Raw genomic sequence first — 19,405 nt, forward strand, 5'->3', positions numbered from 1 at the left:
CCTCGAGCTAGAACACTGCATCTAACTGTACTCTATAATATTAAAATTAACTCGCTTGATGAGTTTTATGCTTCGTATATCAATTGTTTTTAATATTTTCTCAACCTTCGGACTGGTCTCCTCTTTTGTCAAAATTGAAGAAAAATAATTAACAATATTTTCAATTTTTTTTCTAAAATGAATCGTATTGGATGCCAGATTTTGCTTACTTAAAAGAAAATAAATTTAAAAAGAAATACTTAAGAAACATTAATTTTTATTTTCTGCAATACTTTAATCAATAAAAGAGGCTCATACATCATTAGCTTTGCGTGTTGAACAATATTGTAAAAAGTACTTCTTGTGCTAAAAGAATTTTAAATGATTTTTATATGGGAAATGAATAGATTTTATTTTATAAAAAGGTTTTGGCGATCACTTTTGATACAAATGATCTTTTATTTCTCTGATAGAATTATTCTGTAGTAATGACTTAATTAATCACAGTGTTGTGCAAATCCGAAAAGTCATTTCTACTTTAAATAAAAATGTTCCAATAGAATGTTATGCAGTACTTTCAAAATAATTCATTTTTATTGTTGTATTTAAAATATAATCACAAAAAAGAATACTAAAATATACAAAGACACATCGTTGCAGAATCTGACTGCAATCATTCAATAAAAACTTTATCAATTAACTTTCAATATTGATATTCGCTCGGATGATGTGATTTCATTAATTGTAGTATACTAGAACTGATATGAGTCATGTCTATTTCAAATAGGACTTTTATATTTCTTAAAAATTTCATAGCGCAATTTATTAAAAATTACCTTTACATTATAATATAAAGTAATATTTCATCAGATAATTTACAATTTTTCGAATAACATAATCATATGATAATATTTCCTCAATAACAATATTTTTTCCTACGGTATAATCACATCAACTTTAACATTCATCAATCAATATTTATTCAGATTCATTAATTCTGTTAAAAAAATAAAGGTAATTTAAATATGTATTAATACAGAATTTAAAAATGAATTTCATCGATAATTTTTAATTACACTGAATGACTACTATCGGTTCTGTTTTAAAATTGTTCCCAAAATCACTCGTTCGCACGACTAGCATGCAAAATAATGTGCTCACTCAATACTAAAGGTGCAAAAAGAAAAGTTTGACTTTATTAAAAAGTTCAGTCTAGTAACATCTGATATATTCTAAAAGTTATAATCAAAGTTTTAATTTGTTTTTTTACATTTTTACTTCCATCTTTTAGCAATATAGGCCTACAAGCAGGATTAATTTTTTTAAAAATTAAAATGCATTATTATAGAACTTGACCTTTAGACTGCTAGTATGGTAAATACATTTTTTAACTTGTACAAGCAAATATAATATACGTATAAGCGAAATTTAGTGTATTAACAAAACAAAGTCGTTAGAAATAGTAGTTTTGACAAGTAATGAGAGTTTCATTTTTTTTTTAAGTTTTTCTTTTAGTTTTTTCGTATTAAACGCTCTTAACGATACGGAAAGACGAAATGAGCGTTTTAAATTGACAAAAAAAATCAAATTACATTAAATATTGATTTACAATAGTCAAGCCGGATATTATGTTAAGTCTGATAAATAACAATGAAAAATTTTGGGTGGAAGACACTAAATTTGAAATAAGATTGTCTTATAATTTAAAAGTTATAAGAACTGAATAAAACCTTTATTTGAGCTGAAAAAATTGTATACATTTGTCGAAAAAGACTAAAGGTTTTTTTACTTTGCAAATTTCTAACATCTCATTCAATACAAATAAATATTCTCGTCGAACCATAAGGTAGTTTCTAAACATTTGAAACATTTTTATACATTTTTTTTCAATCCATACTGACATATTATAAATACAAACAATAATTTTTTATTACCAATATTCATTAATATGTTAGACAATAAAGATAAAAATATAGCATCGTAATTCATAATGTAATGAAACATTTAAAGAATTTAAATTCATGTTTTAAATACAATTTTCCTGATAGCCAAATGAAATCATACAACTGTATAATATTTTACGTAGCGTTTGTGAGATTAAACATTTACCGATTCTTATATCAAAAATTAATAATTATTTAAAAGCAATATTATTTGGTCTGAATTTTTACTTTCTAAACAATCATTGCTCATTTACACTTTGATTCTTTGTACTAAAAAAGTCTTTTCACGATGATGGTGAGTGAAGTATATATTTTTAAGTTATCTTTTGTATTTACTCGCATTATTAGTGATAAAGTTTTATGTATAATTTTGGGCTTTCGCTTTGAATATTGATCACATCAGACCTGCTATTTAACAAAAAAAATTATAAAAAAACTTTTCTAAAATTTCAAATAGAGAAAATTAAAATATCATTGGGCCAATTACTTTGAAAGAAAATCAATCCTTTTAATAAAGGATTTACTTCATTCGATAAAATTCTTTTGCCTTCGGTACGTAAAAATAATAGTTAGACTTTACTCTGCAACATTTCTTTCTTCGTGGGCTTTTTTAACAATCGCTAATTTAGAATGTGGATCAGCGACTGGTAAGCCAACATAAGGTGGTTCTCGTGTACCATGTAGCATTAGTGTAAATTCACGGATCCAGCCGTGTTGTGGAGTTTCGGAATTGAAGCTCACCTGAAAATAATTTTTAATAATATTTAATCGAATTGATTCTCAGTGCAAATGATTGAATCGCTTAAACTTACTTCAAGTAACCATGTTCCTTGTGGGTATTCTCCCCATGAGTGTGTGGTCATGAATGGCCATTTTGTAAAGCCATCTTTACGATCATCGTCGTTAACTCTTTTACTTAAAATCATTGACCTGGAAAATCCATTAAAAAATTTTTTTCAGTTCATCCCTCATTTAAGTCTTGATATTTAAAAAAGTTTTGCTTTTTGAATTACCTTGTTCCCATTGGAGATGTTAAAAACAATTCTAGATCACCCCGACGTGTAGCATTAATCGAAATAACTGCCTGTACATGCTCAAGGTAATTTACAGCGTATTCAGTACCTGCACACGCATCTGTTCTGATTTTAAATACATACGATCGATCACTTGGTATTTCACTAAAACAAACCATAATAATTAATAAAATCATTATTTAATAGATACCATTAGATTGAAAAATCACTAAAGTGAAAGTGTTCTAAATTGAAGGTTTTAAATCATATGTCTGAAACTCATCAAAACTTTTAAAGCGATGTTCTAAGTAAACGTCTATATGGCTGACTATCAGTGAAATTAAAGGAAAATAATACTTTGATGTCACATAGGTCGCCGGTCTATTAAAATTGTTGGAACGGTCTATCGTCCTTTTCCAGAGGTCCAAAGTTTTCATTTTTATGTAAATTTATGCTAATTATGAATTTTGAGAAATGTTCTCTTAATTTAGAGTGGCATACAGAAAGAAAGTACAATATAATTTTTTTGCTCCAAATTTTCAGAAAAAATGAATTGAGTACTGCAGAAGCTTGCTGAGTTGCACTTTTGAGTTTTGGGTTTCTTTCTATAGAAGCGAGCTTTTACAATACTCGTAAGGACATCACTGCAGCTCTGGGTGACAGATTCTTACCAAATTTTTTTTTAGCTTTTTGCTACATAATAATGAAGCTCTATATACTTATTTCCATACTAGCGGCCTAAAAGTGATTACTTTCTTGCCTCTGTGCAAAGCGGGAAGAGCGACTTTCGGGCCACTGGATATGAAAAATGGTATACAGGCCTAAGCCGCGAAAAAAGAAACCCCCTGATTACTCGTACCTGATTACCGGCCGCTAATTACACGTACTCTGGGACTTCTCTGTTTTTCACGGACTAGGACAGCAATATACTATTGATAAGAAGCTGACACCCAGAATTGTGGTGACCTCCTTGTCAGATCATATTTAAGATTTTTATGAAAATTTGAACATTTTTCATCAAAAAACTTTTTTTGTACTCTTTTCTATATGTCACTCTAGGCTGAGATGAAAGATGTTTTCACAATTAGAATGAAGTTCAGACAAATAATAACTTATAACCTCAGAAAAAGGATGATAAGCTGTCCCAAAAATTTTAAATAATATTTAGGAACTTTTATAGCATCGAAAACAACAATTTTTTCATAATTGCAGGAATAAAATTTTTTTGAGCATTTAATTTAACACAGAACCAGACATATCTAAAAGAATTTATTCAAGTGAATAGATTATAACAATTTTGAGAAAATGTATGTTCCATTTTTTTTTCATGAAATAGATATTTAAAATTATAATCATGCTCTTACGTCGTTGTTTGAATACTTCCAGCTTGACAGTGATATCTTGGTGGTACTGTTTTCCAAATTTTTGCAAGAGCAACCATAGCTCCAGCATCGAGTACGCCATACCCAAAAAGATGGTTAAATTCTAATCCTACTCCATTCATTTTCCAGTGAAAACGATTTTTTGCGTCGAATAATGAGTTTCTTTTTGAAGTTAAAACTGTCAAGTGCTGGATATCTCGCCAAGTCAACTGAGAACTAAGAAATAATATTCATATTAACTGAAACCAGTTGCAATAGTATATTTTTAGCTTCAAAATTTATGCCTTTCATAACTTGATACATGCATCCGCCTTATTGTTACTAATGACAAAAAATTCAATAATTAGGACAAAACAAGGTTTTTTTTGTTCCAAAAAGTACATTTTTAATTTATATCGAAGTACGTCTTTCATGATTTTTCAAACCAATCTAAAATCTGAAAAAATTTGAGGTCATGTATTTTAGTGAAAAAAAAATTTAAAAAATGTTTTCAATATTTTTTAATCTGTTGATGTTTTGGTTTTTATAGACGTGTGAGGTAACTCGAAAAAATCTATTTGTAAGATTATGTATCTCAATGCAGTAAAGAAGAGAAAAAATGCCCATGTTTGACATCGGTTTATATCACAGGGAACAAAAATCAAAAATAGGTTTACAATCGGTTTGACAGAAAACAGACGCCTATGTATGTTTTGTGGAGGGTACGAGTATTATTTGATATATATGGGTCAAAATAATACTTTTTTACAAAACCGTGCGCACGTATGTCACCGATCTTTACGCGCTTTTGGTATGTTATAGTACATGGTAAAAAGGTCCCAAAAAAAAATGTTAGACCCCCCTCTCCCCTCCTACCCCCCCACTCCCGCTATAAACGTCTATTTTCTATTTATATTTATTCTGAAGCCCTGAAGTAATTGAAAAATCTGAAAAAATTCATGAAGGTACTTTCTAACAATCCAAACAATCTTGAATTTTTTCAGATTTTTTGAGTGCTTCAGGCGTTCAGAAAAAATCATTGAAAATTACAATTATTTTATTTTCGGTGAAATGGTTCGATATACCATACTGGATCATTTTTTTTTCTCAATTCTAACACCAAAAAACGATTTCTTGAATTTTTTCAGAATTTTTAATTACTTCAGGGCTTCAGAATAAATATAAATAGAAAATAGACGTTTATAGCGGGGTGGGAGGTAGGAGGGGGGAGGGGGTCTAAAATTTTGGTTTTGGTGTACACTTTTATGATTTACTATAACATACCAAAATTTCAGGAAAATCCATGAACCTCGCCCACAGGTTTATTGGAAAAATTCTGAATCTGACCCATATATATATGGTCAAATCTCAAAATAAAATTTCGTTTCGTTAACAAGAAAAGGGGAAAGTTTTTTTTTGCGTGCCCAGCGGCCTGGACCCCCGCAAATTGTTCCTAGGACCTCTAGAAGTGAAAAAAAACGCGTGAACATGAAATTTGAAAATAGTTAATTTTTTTGAGGCACTTTTATGTTTTATACGCCGAAAAATCATCTTTTCACGTAAATACGATTTATTGCTCGATTTTAAAGTCGTTGAAGAAGTATCAAAACTCATCTAAAAAATGTAGCTGACTACTGTATTCGATAGGAAATTTTCTCAGCTTTCCGATAGTAGTATCAGATTTTCCGAAATATCCAATTTTCACCGCGAAAATCGCCATCAAACATTGAGGGCTAAATATGTCGAAAAATTCAGTACGGAAAAAGTGAACTTTTTGGATAATTGTTGATTTTTCCTTATTTTAAGTATTTTGATGTGATGGGTGAAATTTAATTTACCATTAATCGCTTATAAATGGACTAAGTTTGAAATTTTTGTATAGGTCATATAAAAAAATCCAAGATTCTCATTTCTGAATACACCCTATAACACTGATCGTGAGCCCGATATTTTCTCTTCGTTTCAGATTAAAATATTAACAAAAATTCATCTCAAATATGTGTTCCCTTAGAAAATTTTTATTTATTTTTAATAGCAAAAAACTAAACGTTTCAGAGAACTCCACATATTCGTTCGAATTTGACATATCTGATAACTCGTCGCGTAGGATTATTTAAAAAATTTCAAAACTGACCCATATGTAGTAATTTAGAAACAATTGAAAATCGAATCAAGAAAAAAGTATCCTCAATTAATGGTATGATTTATAAAAATATCCAAGTTAGGAAACAATTATTTTAACTTACTTAGCCTCTAATGCTAAAGCAAACACTCCAGCAGCTTCAGGTGCTGCAGCTGATGTGCCGCTATGGGTTGTGGTACATTGACCATACAAATCAGTTGTTGCCTGAAAACATTATTGAAAATTTTTAGTTTTTTTAATAATTTCAAAGTATTCAATTTATTATTCGTACAAAAAAATAATTAAATTCTTATTATTATTTATAATTAAAAATGTTTAAGGGACTATTACAGGTTTGATGCAGGTCGGATTTCAGGTCAGTTGAAATTATAAGTAATGGAGTACAAACGTATAAATGTCATTCAATAGCAGTTAAAAACTTTAAACGCGTTTATCTCGAGATAATGTTTTTTTGCATGGTGGAAAGTTGATTGGAGTCTTCGCAACTACTCGAATAAATTGAAAATAATGTATTATCCCAAAGAAAATTTCAAATAAGATCTCACACCAGTTCTTCACATGAACTTACATGAGATCTTTTCACATCTTTCGTAGAATCTTATATATTATTATCGACAGTAATAAATTCCTAAGTAAGAACTGGTTCATTTTAAAAGCCCTTAATATGTAAATAATTTCGTGCGCAAGAACTTACGTTAGAACCAACGAAAGAATTTGTGAAAAATCTCACAAAAGATCTTGACCAAAAGTATGTAAAAAAAAATTATGTCTTGTAACAGGATTGACCTATAGAAAGCTAGAAAAAGATAATTTTTTGTCGATTTTTGATTAAGATCTTACCTAAAGCTCTACGTAAGTTTTTATGTAAATTAATACTTAAGTTTTTACACATAAGAACTCACTTCGATATTGAGGGCTTTTGAGTTAAACCACTTTTTATGTAAGAAATAACATAAGAAACTACGTAACAATTTTGTTGTACAATGTTGTGTGGTATGATCGTCCTAAAAAGAACGTATGCGTGGGCACGTTTTCGATTGGCTTATAATGAACAAATCATGACAGGCTGCAAACTGACGAGCTTCACAAGCTGTTGCCTTGCATTTTGATCGAGTACGTTTTGAGACCTTATCGTGGGCGTGAATAATATCGATTGATTTTAATAGCCATTTAGATCTGTCTCCGCTGCTGTTGTCACAACTCTGCTTTTCTTAGCGCAAATGTTATTTGGAAGGAGCAGTGGCTTTGTCTCTGGCTGTTCAGCTTAAATTCAGGCTGGGCAGAGCAGCGAGGCCTTGGGAGTTGCGAGCGCTTGGATGGACCACGAGGTATTCAACGAGGAATTATGACCGGTGGTTGGTGAACAGCAGGCAGCATGAGCTGTGATAGCGTGGCTTATCTTAGGCATATCAGTTCTTCGGTTAATTATGTAGCGGTGATAATTCTCGTCAACTATAGAGGTCTGCACAGCTCAGACATTGGTAGATACAGCTATGCGCGCCATATCTGATACGTGACTGCGTTGAAGACGGATTCATCTGGTACAGTTTTATCTTCGAGCAGCTTACGTTTGACTCTGAGGTAGCCCTTGACGTCCTCGATCGACCCTTTTTCCTATACTTTACGTGTTAATTTTTTTCTTCTTTTTGCGTTTTCTGACGAGTAGTGTTTTTTGCCACCTCTTGTAATTTTCAGAGAGTACCGATTGATTTTTAGCACCAGGATCGCGTACACTTCTTCAAGACATCAATGCTCACGTCCACTACTACGGGTGAGACGATAAGTGATTTCAATCGTCTCACCCGTGGTAGTGGGTGTAAGCATTGATGTTCTGAAGAAGTGCACGTGACCCTGTTGCTAAAGCTGCATGGGTGCTCTCTGAAAGTTATGACAGATGACCAAAAACACTACTCGCCAGATAACGCAAAAGAAGGGAAAATTTAACACGTAAAGTATAGGAAAATGGCTCACGGAAACAGCTGTATCTCAGTGAATGATCAAAATTTTAAAGTTTCAAAAAATGCAATGGAAAGGGGGCAAAAATCCTACTCGAAAATGGAAAAAAAATTTTCGATTTCAAGGCACTTTTTCTCTAGAACATTTTTTAGGAAAATCAACGATGAAAAAACGATTCAGCGCACCAAAATACATTTATCACATATAGAAACACCGTGGAGTCCAAAATTTTTACGCAAACCCTGCCAACGTCCGCACTATTTAACTTTAACTTCGTTTTAGCTTAAATTTTAAGAAAATCCAATTAAGGTTAAAATTGAAAAGAGCTTAGTGTCCTAATCGGAAAAATGTTACTTTCGACAATTAGAAAAAAAAACTTTTTTCGAAAATTTAAAACTAAAATAATGTTAAAGTTACACAGTTATATTGTTAAATAATTAGATTGTTCAATTCTGCCGGTGCCAAAATGATTTTTAAACATTCGTCCAAAACGCACCGTTATATTCTAATGTATATTAGATTGATGAACGATGGAAATATTATTAATTTAGTTGCCGAAACTTGTAAATTGTAATGAAAACAGTCTTTCATAAAAACTTACCACTCCAGTATTAGGATCTTTTGCGCCATTGCTGAAAGTTGATGCTAGCGTACTGGAACAACTTTCATCATAATGAGCATTTTGTCCATCGTTGATTGCGCTATTAATGCTCACAGTCCACATACTTGCAGCGTAACCATCGCAGTTACAGTCATCATCTTCGCCACCATCACCAGAAGCCCATACGTAGATATTTCCAAGTCCATTACGGCCCTGAAAGCCAAAAACAGAATTTCATCAAGACTTCAGCTTATGTTTGTTCGAAAGTAATAAAGCAATTTTACATGATATCTTAAAAATTATTATCAAAAATTAATAAGTTGACAATTTCTTGATTAACAATTTTCAAATGCATTGAATAAATTTGAATGAATGCTATCGTAATTTTTACCAGAATTGTAGAACGCACATAAAATGAAAATATTTGAAAAAACGATACACTCAACATTCTTAAAAAAAATGTACCTCATTGACTCCTCTCACAATGGCACGCATTGTTGCATTTCTCGGACCATCAACAGTTTTACCATCATCGGTTGGCCCCCAAGAAGCACTATAGATGTCGATTAAATTAGGCTCATGCCCCATACTGTTGGCCTCAATTAAGTCAGTCATGTAAGGTTGGTCTAGCATTCTTATTCCCGCTACTTTCGAATCATAAGCTACTCCTACACCACAAACACCATTATCTCGAGCAGCAGCAACTTCACCAGCACATCTCGTTCCGTGGCTGAAAAATATCTATATTCATAATCCAATTCCACGGTACGGTTAAAAAATATTTATATTCAAAATAATTTTAATAAATAATGTTTTTGAACATTCATCGTTTATTCTTATCGATAAATCTACGAGAAATTATTTGACGGAGTATAAAGAAGTCATACTCTTTACAATTTTCTCACTGACAGAGATTAAACAAGTTGTTAATAAATCGCTCGTGGTGCTTGAATCATACTGTTGCTTAATTTTTTACTTTTTCATTTCATTTCATAAATCATTAATTATACTTTAACCTTTGTAATCTATGGTTCATTTACAATCACGGTAACGTAAACACCACGAAACTTTTTTTCGAACTCAAATTTCTGTAAATTAATAACCGGCAAACCATATTATAAGTTTCATTTAGTATTTAGCATTTATAGAGTTAAAAATTCAAGCAGAATAGTATTAAACAAATTTTTTTTTTAATACAATTAACAGTAAAAATTAACAGTGATGGGACAAGTAGCACGTCTTTCGAAGAATGAATTCAAATTTAATACGTAAAATCATTGGCAAAGTTTTTTGAATTGTTAATAAAATTTGTACGCAATTTTTTACCTGTTAAACCAGTCATCTGTGTATCTCGGATATGGGTATGGATCATTGCTACTAAAATCATATGATGCTTTCGCATTCTAGAAATAAATAAATCATGAAAATAGAGATGAGTTAGAGTATTGACATAATTGAAATATACGTACGTAATTGAATTTAAGGTCAGGATGCATGTAATCCACTCCTGAAATTATATTTAATATTTGAAATATAATCGATTTTTCGAATATTTATTAATATATAACAAAATAATGTCAAAATTTGAAGAATCAATATAAATAAAAAAAATCGACGTCAGTACCTGAAAAAACTAATGAACTAATGATCTCATTTTGAATTGTTCATTTCTGATGATCCCGTAAATAATTACATGTCTCACCAGAATTTTCACGACTTTTCCGTAGAATACCCCTAAAAGGGTTGAATTTGAAAATTTTTGAATGAAATTTTCACAGAATACTCTTGAGATTATGCACTTTCATATGGACTTTTCAGAAATAAGATATTTTGTTATATTAATAAAATACAGTCCTTCGAAAAATGGTAAAAAGTCGATCATACAGCACTAAACCCCCTCCCCCCCNCCCCCCCCCCCCCCCCCCACGCTCTCCCATTCCATATTTAGTTAATTATACTAATACAGATTGATACTTCTCCATTTCTTTGAAGCCTAAGTTTAAATAAAAACTTTATTTATAATAGTTTCCAATCAAAAAGTCATGTTCCTTTAAATTGTAAAATAAACAGTGATAATATTCATTTATCACAAAACTAAAGTTTGATTCTAAAAGAGCACACGCTTATTTAAAAGATCTTTTTTCCCATTCTAATCTAAGTACACAACTTTGCCGCTAATCTTAGGCTCTCGCAGGAAATAGCTGCACTCAGAAGAAAGAATTATACTATTTTTAACACTGCGTGAGCGAAACACGGGTTTTCTAACCTTAAAGCGTCAGAAAATCCTAGTTTCTGGCAAGCAGAGTTAAAAAAATCATTTGCAACTAGTCCACGAGGAAGTTGACTCACCCAGAAATCTTTGCACTCTTGCTACGCTCGGGCGAAAACAACTCCTGGATGAGTCAACGGCTTTGCGCATTTGTTACAAAATATACTATATTTAAATTGTAATAATTTACCATCATCCATGATAGCCGTTGTAATGTTTTTGCCGGTAATTCCTTGTACCCAAGCTGCTTCAACGTTGAGATCAAGCTTAGGCTTGCCACCATTTTGTCCTGTGTTTTTTAAATACCACTGGTATTGAAAATATGGATCTGTTGGATCACGACTTGCTGGATTGGATAGAGGATTTTTCAGTTCGTCGAATAGAGGGACAAGTTTTTCCACGCTCAAAGGTTTGTATCCTCGTTTTACTCTTTTGAAGCCTGTCTGTTGTACAGCTATATGTACCTTAAAGAAAAAAATATTTATACTGACTTAAGCGGACCGACCTGTGTTAGAAGCTTAAATTCAACTTGAGCTAAAAATAGCAATATAAATCGAAATAGTGTAAGTTTTATGTGTTATTAAAATATGTTAATTCTTCACCTGATTGACAAAACAAACGCCTACCCAAGCTCTGGAATACCAATTAGACCACTTATTTAATAATACTAAATATTGTGTTATAAATCACATGCCGCATGATCTCGAAAAGAGCTTTTCATCAATATCGATTTATGGGATGTGAAAATTTTCAGAAAAGTACCCTCATTCACTGAAGCGGAGCAGAATTTGGAAAAATTTTTCTCACGCACTAGTTGCATACGATACTTTACAACATTTCGTGCATAAAACGTGGTTTTTGTTTCACTGAAAGATTAGAAAAACCGCGTTTTACGGACGGAGTGTTAACCCATTAACGTCCAGAATGACGAAACTTTTTGTTCACGATTGACGCGATTTTTCCATGTTTTGGGTTTTGAAAAGACTTCGCACAAATATCATTTTATGTAAAATTTAATGTCTTTTCAGAACCCAGGCTCAAATTAAAGATTTGATGCTTTGTAAAAAAATTATGGTTGCGAGAACAAAAAATACGTAAAAATTTGTGAGTAATAGTGATTTAAAAAATTTTTTTTTCAAGTATTGCGGTGAACAACTTAAGATATAAGTAAGACCAGAGGTGATCATGAGTGTCGAAGTAACTTAGAGAATTTTCACAGATTATTCCAACCATTTTTTCTAACAAAATGGCATCCATGAAGTAAAATGTTTATAAAAAACCCAATTCATTTTTTATCTTAAAAACCATTCAGATTATGAAAAAGTTAATGGAACAAAAGTCTTAAAATTTATCAAGGAACATTCTAAAAACTTTTCAAAATTTTTGGAGACGGTTTTCAAATATTTCGGGAAATTCGGGAAGTCCATTTTCCCAATATCATCTCAAAAAATTTTTTAAAAATGTGATATTGTTCTTCAATCAATTCTAAAACTTTTTAAAATTTTTCTCTGAATTCAATTGTTTTTGAGTAAAAAATTATACATTCTCACCCGTACAATACATGTATTGCATAATCTCGTACATGAACATTTTCCTTTATAGCCACTATTTTGTTTTAAAAAAATGGTTGCAAACATCTTGAGTTTTTTACCGAAATACTTAAAAAAAATTTTCAAAGACGTTGCTACACACAAATTTTCACTTTTTTTTTGTTCATGCAAACATAAATTTTTTACAAAGCATCAAATCTTAAATTTGAGCGCGGGTTCTAAAAAGACATTAAATTTCACCTAAAATGAAAGGCTCAAAGGGGGCTTAAAATCGAAAAAAATTTTATTTCATTTTCAAGTAGAATTTTTTGTCCCCTTTCCATTGCATTTTTCTTATGCTTAGCTTGAGGTTGCGTTGATGGATAATGATCCATCGAAGAAAATGATATGACATAGAACTTAGTCGTGTTAAGCCATCACTTAAAATCTTACGACAAACAGCTTAGATATCCTCAATGCTCATCGCTGAAGGGTCATAGGCTGATACAAGTTAATTTAAGTGTTTGTAAGTATTTAACTGGACAAAGTACTTTCAAATGGGGTATTGAAAAAGGCTCTTATGTCTATTTCCTGAAAAAATTTTTTTTTTTACTTTTTCAGCTTAATACTATAAATAGAAATATATAATTATTTAAGCCCCCTTTGAGCCCTTAAGTCACCTGGCACAAACACTGAAGCACAATTTTTTTTTCATTTTACGTTTTTTTTTGTGACCTCCTTAATGAATCTACCGATTAAAAGTGAACTATGAGTTCGATCACCTCGCCCGAGGTTGTGACCGTAACCATTGATGTTCTAAAGTAGTGTACGTGACCCTGGTGCTGTAACTCAATCGGTACGCTCTGAATATTACAACTGAGGTGCACTTTGTAAAAACGTAAAACGCCAGAAAACGCAAAAGAAGAAAAAATTTAACACGCAAAGTATACGAAAATGGCTCACGGAAACAGCTGTATCTCACTGAATGATCAAAATTTTGAAGTTTCAAAAAATGCAATGGAAGGGGACAAAAAATCCTACTCAAAAATGAAATAAAATTTTTTTCGATTTTAAGCCCCCTTTGAGCCCTTAAGTTCGTGCGAAATCTTTTCAAAACCCAAAATATGAAAAAAAGCTCGTTGATCGTGAACAAACAATTTCATCATTCTGGACGTTAATTGGTTAATATTGCATAAAAATTCAAAATTATTTACATATCGAAATATTCAAAGTATATTTCGACGGACAAACCAGACGTGACTTTGAATTTGACCTTGAACATAACCTCAAATGCTCAGCGAGTAAAAAATCCATTTTTTACGATGTTACTTGTATTTTTTATTACAGATTCGAAAAGTGCAGAAAACTTTAGGTTAAAATAAGCCGTTTGTTTTTTTCTTTAGGTCATTTCAACAGTGCCGCCAAAAATACATAACCCTATAAGAGCTTAATTTTAGGTTAAACAAGGGTTTTATTTTTTGTTGTAACAGTGAGCTTATGTTTGTGCTTGAATTCCAGCCATATTAATTTTTTTTAAATTGTTCTGTTACTCCAATATAAATTTAGGTCAAAATTAATTAATTCCCATTTTTATGCAATAATACTTACATAACTTACTTATATAAATGTGCAATAATACTTACCAGTGGATCAACTTTTAGTTTTCTTGTATGAGGCAAAGATCTTTTGGCTCGAATGTGAGGCAAAGCTCTATGTATAAAATGATATTCTGTCTGACTTCCTAATACCTGAAAATAAATAATTTTTTTCGTTGAAAATGCTTACATTATACATAATTAGATTCTAAATCGGGAGATAATTGTTGTAATTTATGACATTAGCTATATGCTATAATGATATGATTAGATGAGATAAGATAAGATAATGATAAGATGAGTTTAAAGCGCTTAGAGTAAAAGGAGCGCTTACAATGTTGGGGGCGAGAAGCTAAGGTTTCTTTTTCCTGCTAGATATTATACGACCGCTTAAGGATGAATTACAATATTTATAGCCCTCTTACCTAAAAAAACGCAACTATGCTGCTACTTTTAGTCTCTAGTACTATGATAATATTTCAAGCAACGAGTGAGGAGTACGTCGTGACTTGTCTTTGGCTTGTGTTGTATCCCTCGTTTTGCAAAAAAAACATATCCACACCCGTATCATAAAATACTATTCTGCGCTAAGGTTCTCAAACACGCTTTTTCATAAAAATATTATATACATCACTTATATATCGTAAATTACTATTGCTAGTCATACTTCCAGCGCGCTTCACGGACCTTCTTTATTATTTTCTAATTGAGCCATTTTTATGTTTAAAATGAATTAAAAGAATATTACAATATTAATTCTACAACTGTCTGACCTATTCACATAAACGCCATACTCTCAAAATTAGTCTAATGTTATCAGTAGGCCTGATTAAATATACCACATTGTCTACTTACTACAAAACTCACAATTTTGGGCCACTAAATGTCCTGTAAGCTTTTTTCACAGTCATCACTGTGTCGTACTGGCCACTTCACTTATTTATCTGGAGGTAAAATAAGCAAAGTGTTGCGGGTCAAGTCAATAAAAAACCTTTTTTGCTTCCAGGAAAATCAGTAAAGTGAGCAGTTGTAATAACTGTGAGAGAGGCCTATAGTTTTGATTTTTAGTTAGAAAATTGTATGTTGTACTCTATTACACGAATGATCGTCATTATTAATTTTTTAGCGATCTTAAATATTTATTTCATTTAATTATTATTTAAGCACATACGATCGACTCTATAATTTCCTTCTTAGAGGAGAGAAGCCTATTATGGGGGGATGAATTTAATTCCAGTCGGGACTTTAGGTTGCAATGCACGCAACATTCAAAAAATTGCGCTGATAATGGGGATTCGAGAAGTGTAGTCTTAGCTTGGGCTTCTTCTGACAGCTGAAGTTGCACTATTGTGAAAGTGTACAATTCACAGTTACTGACCAATGGAGTTTCACTTTCCAACAGCTCAAAAATTTACATGTATTCTTCGATAATTTCTAAAACTGCTTTGTTCTTTGTATTTTTTCTTTAAAAGTTCTACTTTCCAGCTAGAAAATTTCAAATATAAAAATCTTCGCTTCTTGAATTTTTCGTTAATATTGTAATGATCATTCACGCACTAGTCTTTTTGATTCACAAACTCAAAAAAATAATTTGAAACGAAAAAGTGCAAAGAACAATAAATTTAAAAAAAATTTAATAAACAATAGGCAGAAAAAGTTGATAAATATTAGTAACCATTGACTATATACTCAGCGTACTGTTGCCAATAGACAGTTACAGCAGAATAAATGAAGTATTTCTCCTATTGTTTGAAAGGATAGACGATTCACGATTGTCACGAAACATAAAACTCATAGCCCAGACAGTATGAAAGCTGCAGAAAAACTTCTAAAAAATTTCAAAACTGTCCAGAAAATTTTCATGGAGGCCTAGAAAATCAAAAAAATCCGCAGAAAACTATTTTGAAAGATTCATGAAAAACTCCATGTTAATTCGAATTAAAGAAGCTTTCTAGAAAGCATTTTGAAAGGTCGCTAAATGGCTTAATATCAAAAACATTTAAGCAGCAAAAAATTTCTGGAACCAACGAACCTTGTTTCTAAATTTTCTGAAAAAATTTTCGATCGTTTCTATAAAACGAAAAAAAGTAAAGGAGGTTATTTCAGTTGAAATAGATTAGATTTAAAAACTTTTAGTTCTATAAGATTTTTAATTGTTGATTCTAATTGAGAAAGAAAAATCGCGAACCTTTTTGGAAAACTTTGGTAAAAAAGAGGTTGTTTGGATGGCCGCCATTTTGAATATTGATGAACTAACGTAGCTTTTAGTATGGACTTGTATTCCATCTGATCAGGAATGGTAGCTCCATCCAATAACGGATTTTGCTGTGGGTTCGAGATTATTTATAAAAAGTAACAATTTTCACTATTTCTCACCTTTTAAATCGCTATCTTTTTTTAACAATAACAGATGCATGTCTAACACCAAATTCAAAAAGAGAAATAAAAATTGATAAGAATGTATTTTTTCGTCTATTTTGATTAACTTTTAATAAAAAAAATTTAGTGGTCGAGAAAATTTAAAATTCTTAAGTCATTTTGGGCCTAAACAGGTTAAATAGCGCATCATTGTGTTGACACAAAGCAGAAAACATAGACTTAAATCGTTTTACCTTCCCTCGTTTTGCAATTAATTACCACTTTTCATGCACACTATTTTCAATATGAACAATTTCGGTCAGTTTGTTTATACAATTTTATTTAATGATTTTATCGTATTTGAAGAGCTGATGTATGTTATACTACTGTCAAGTTTGAAATTGGGCAACAATAGACTTGAAAATTGCAAAAACGGGCCCTCGGGTTTCCATCTTAAAGTGAGATTTTAACATCAGATGAACAAGTCCTTTCCCGTTTCCCTCATAGCCATCATCTGCTAAAAAAGAAATCAAATCTTAATAATACAAGCCCATGGTTTATTATTGAAGATATAGCATCAAATCCATATGGCACTTATGAAACTCATTTACTTTCTCTTTTACATAACAAATTATTTTTTTAATATATATCAATAAATTTTAGATATTTATCTCGACGATGATATCAAATTTCTATATGAGGTAATTACTGTATTAAAAAAAATGTAAATAACTACCAACAATTCAGAATTATTTCCTGCCACATTAGTTAAATAATATTTTCTGTAGCTACAATATATTTATTAGTTTGTATTTGAAAACGGTGATTTGCTCCATTTTCGAATAAAAGCAATTAATGTTTTAATCATTCTTTTCAGTCATTAAAAGTTTTGATGCCTATTCAATGCTTGATTTTTATCTAATATCCTAATGATTTCCGCAATTTACTATCAATTTTTTGGTCAACACTGGATAACACTTCATTTCCGAAGTCGATAAAAATAAATTATACTTTTGGGAGGTATTTAATTTTTCATTTATCGTTTAATTAATTATTATATTTTTTAATAAAAGCTATTATTGATAAAAATTTACTTTAAAAATGATATTCTACAAAGAGTTATTCATTTCTACTCTTAAATAAATTGAAACGCATATGTTTTGAAGCCCTCCGAATGCTAACCATATGTCGACATAATTCATCTTACGTTAGTTTAACATGAAAAAGCTCATACCAAAATTATAACTCTCGGTTGGTTTTAAACGCAATTTAGTATTGATCGATACATTTTTTATCATAATCGAAAAAGATCAATATCTAAAAAAGGTATTAATGAAAATTACGATTTATATAAAATAAGCTAAAATAGGTAGACATGGTCAAAATTACGAAAAAAATATCCAAAGATCGTAGAAATAAGTAATTGCAAATAAAAGATGCGACGATATAATACGTGGGGTGACAAGTGGATGAGCGTGTGGCGAGCTGTACTAGCAGTACAATTTAGCACTATCACAATTGCAGGTTTGAAGAGGACGACGGGTGCAGATGGAAAGCTAATGCGTGGATAAAAACACGGAATCTATTTGACGCTCCACTCAAAGATGACAAAAAACCCTAACACTTGTAAAAATCTGACTCACCGGTCCCACATTAAAAAATCCATTCCGTTTGGCGACTCGGTCGGCGAGGTGTCTACTTATCGGTTGTTTGAGCTTCACCAGGAAGCTGTTGGTAAAGACTTCTCCCGTCACTGGGGATGAAAAATCCACTAACAACAAAAACGTGAAAAAGAAAAATAAACTGCTTGCGAGGGCCTTAGAACGATTTGGACTGTCGACGTCGGTGCTACTGGCGGCTCCAGCAAAAAGTTGGCAGCGGTGACAGGGCGCCACCGCTGACGATGTCAATAGAGCGCAGCGTACGCTCCTCATGCCTGCCCGAAACCGACTGATCTACTGCTCTTCTCTTTTCACCCTTTGTCCGTTTGCCATCTCGAAACGAAGTAGCGAAAGTGAGTGTGTATGTCTGCTCGTTGAGTGTGGGTGTGAGTGTATGCGTGTGAACGAGAGAGAGAGAGAGAGAGAGAGAGAGAGAGAGAGAGAGACGGTGTGACACAGCGAGCAGACGCAGGCAGAGGCTTCGATTATTTTACCCCGATGCGCACGCACACCTGCTCTCTAGTTATGTGAACCGTCCTTTTGCATATGTACCGCAAGCTCGTTAATTGTACGTTAAGCAAGGCTTTTTATCCACTTGATTTGCGACGTAATTGAACCAGCCATATTTTCGTATAATATAATATGATTAATTTTATAAATAAAAAAAATTATTCTTTTCACATCGTTAAATTTTCTCCATGTTACTTTTCATATTATATTCACCATTTTACATTATCGATCGATGTTTCTATTCGCTCAGAGGCAGTCTTGAGAAAAGATGAGTTGCTACGTCATCGATAACTTCAATTGACATTTGACGGTCATTGCGCGCTCTAAATCATAGGATGAAATTTTTTTTCAGTATGTCAAGTCTCAATATCTAAATCTTATGAGAATAGAAACGAGTGTGGTAGGCCTTAATCCAACTATATTTGGAAATACTAACGTCGTTAAGCGATGCTAAAAGGTGTCCTTGAAGCTGCATGACGTACGCATC

At 31.8% G+C, this 19,405-nt stretch overlaps 1 protein-coding gene across 1 annotated transcript; it reads right to left on the minus strand.

Annotated features, from left to right (window-relative positions):
- Positions 1–541: 541 nt before the first annotated feature.
- On the minus strand, positions 542–18,717 carry LOC106650164 (neuroendocrine convertase 2). The gene is made up of 12 exons (XM_014368038.2): positions 18,391–18,717; positions 14,438–14,542; positions 11,456–11,729; positions 10,466–10,503; positions 10,323–10,399; positions 9,462–9,726; positions 8,997–9,209; positions 6,543–6,643; positions 4,300–4,533; positions 2,936–3,100; positions 2,735–2,852; positions 542–2,663 (listed from the first exon to the last, which is right to left on the minus strand). Exons 1-12 carry the CDS (start codon positions 18,679–18,681, stop codon positions 2,499–2,501), a joined length of 2,046 nt encoding a protein of 681 aa, XP_014223524.1. The 5' UTR covers positions 18,682–18,717; the 3' UTR covers positions 542–2,498.
- Positions 18,718–19,405: the final 688 nt, after the last annotated feature.

This window comes from Trichogramma pretiosum, unplaced genomic scaffold (genome assembly GCF_000599845.2).
Source record: "Trichogramma pretiosum strain Unisexual culture from Peru unplaced genomic scaffold, Tpre_2.0 scaffold62, whole genome shotgun sequence".
Classification (NCBI taxonomy): Eukaryota; Metazoa; Arthropoda; class Insecta; order Hymenoptera; family Trichogrammatidae; genus Trichogramma; species Trichogramma pretiosum.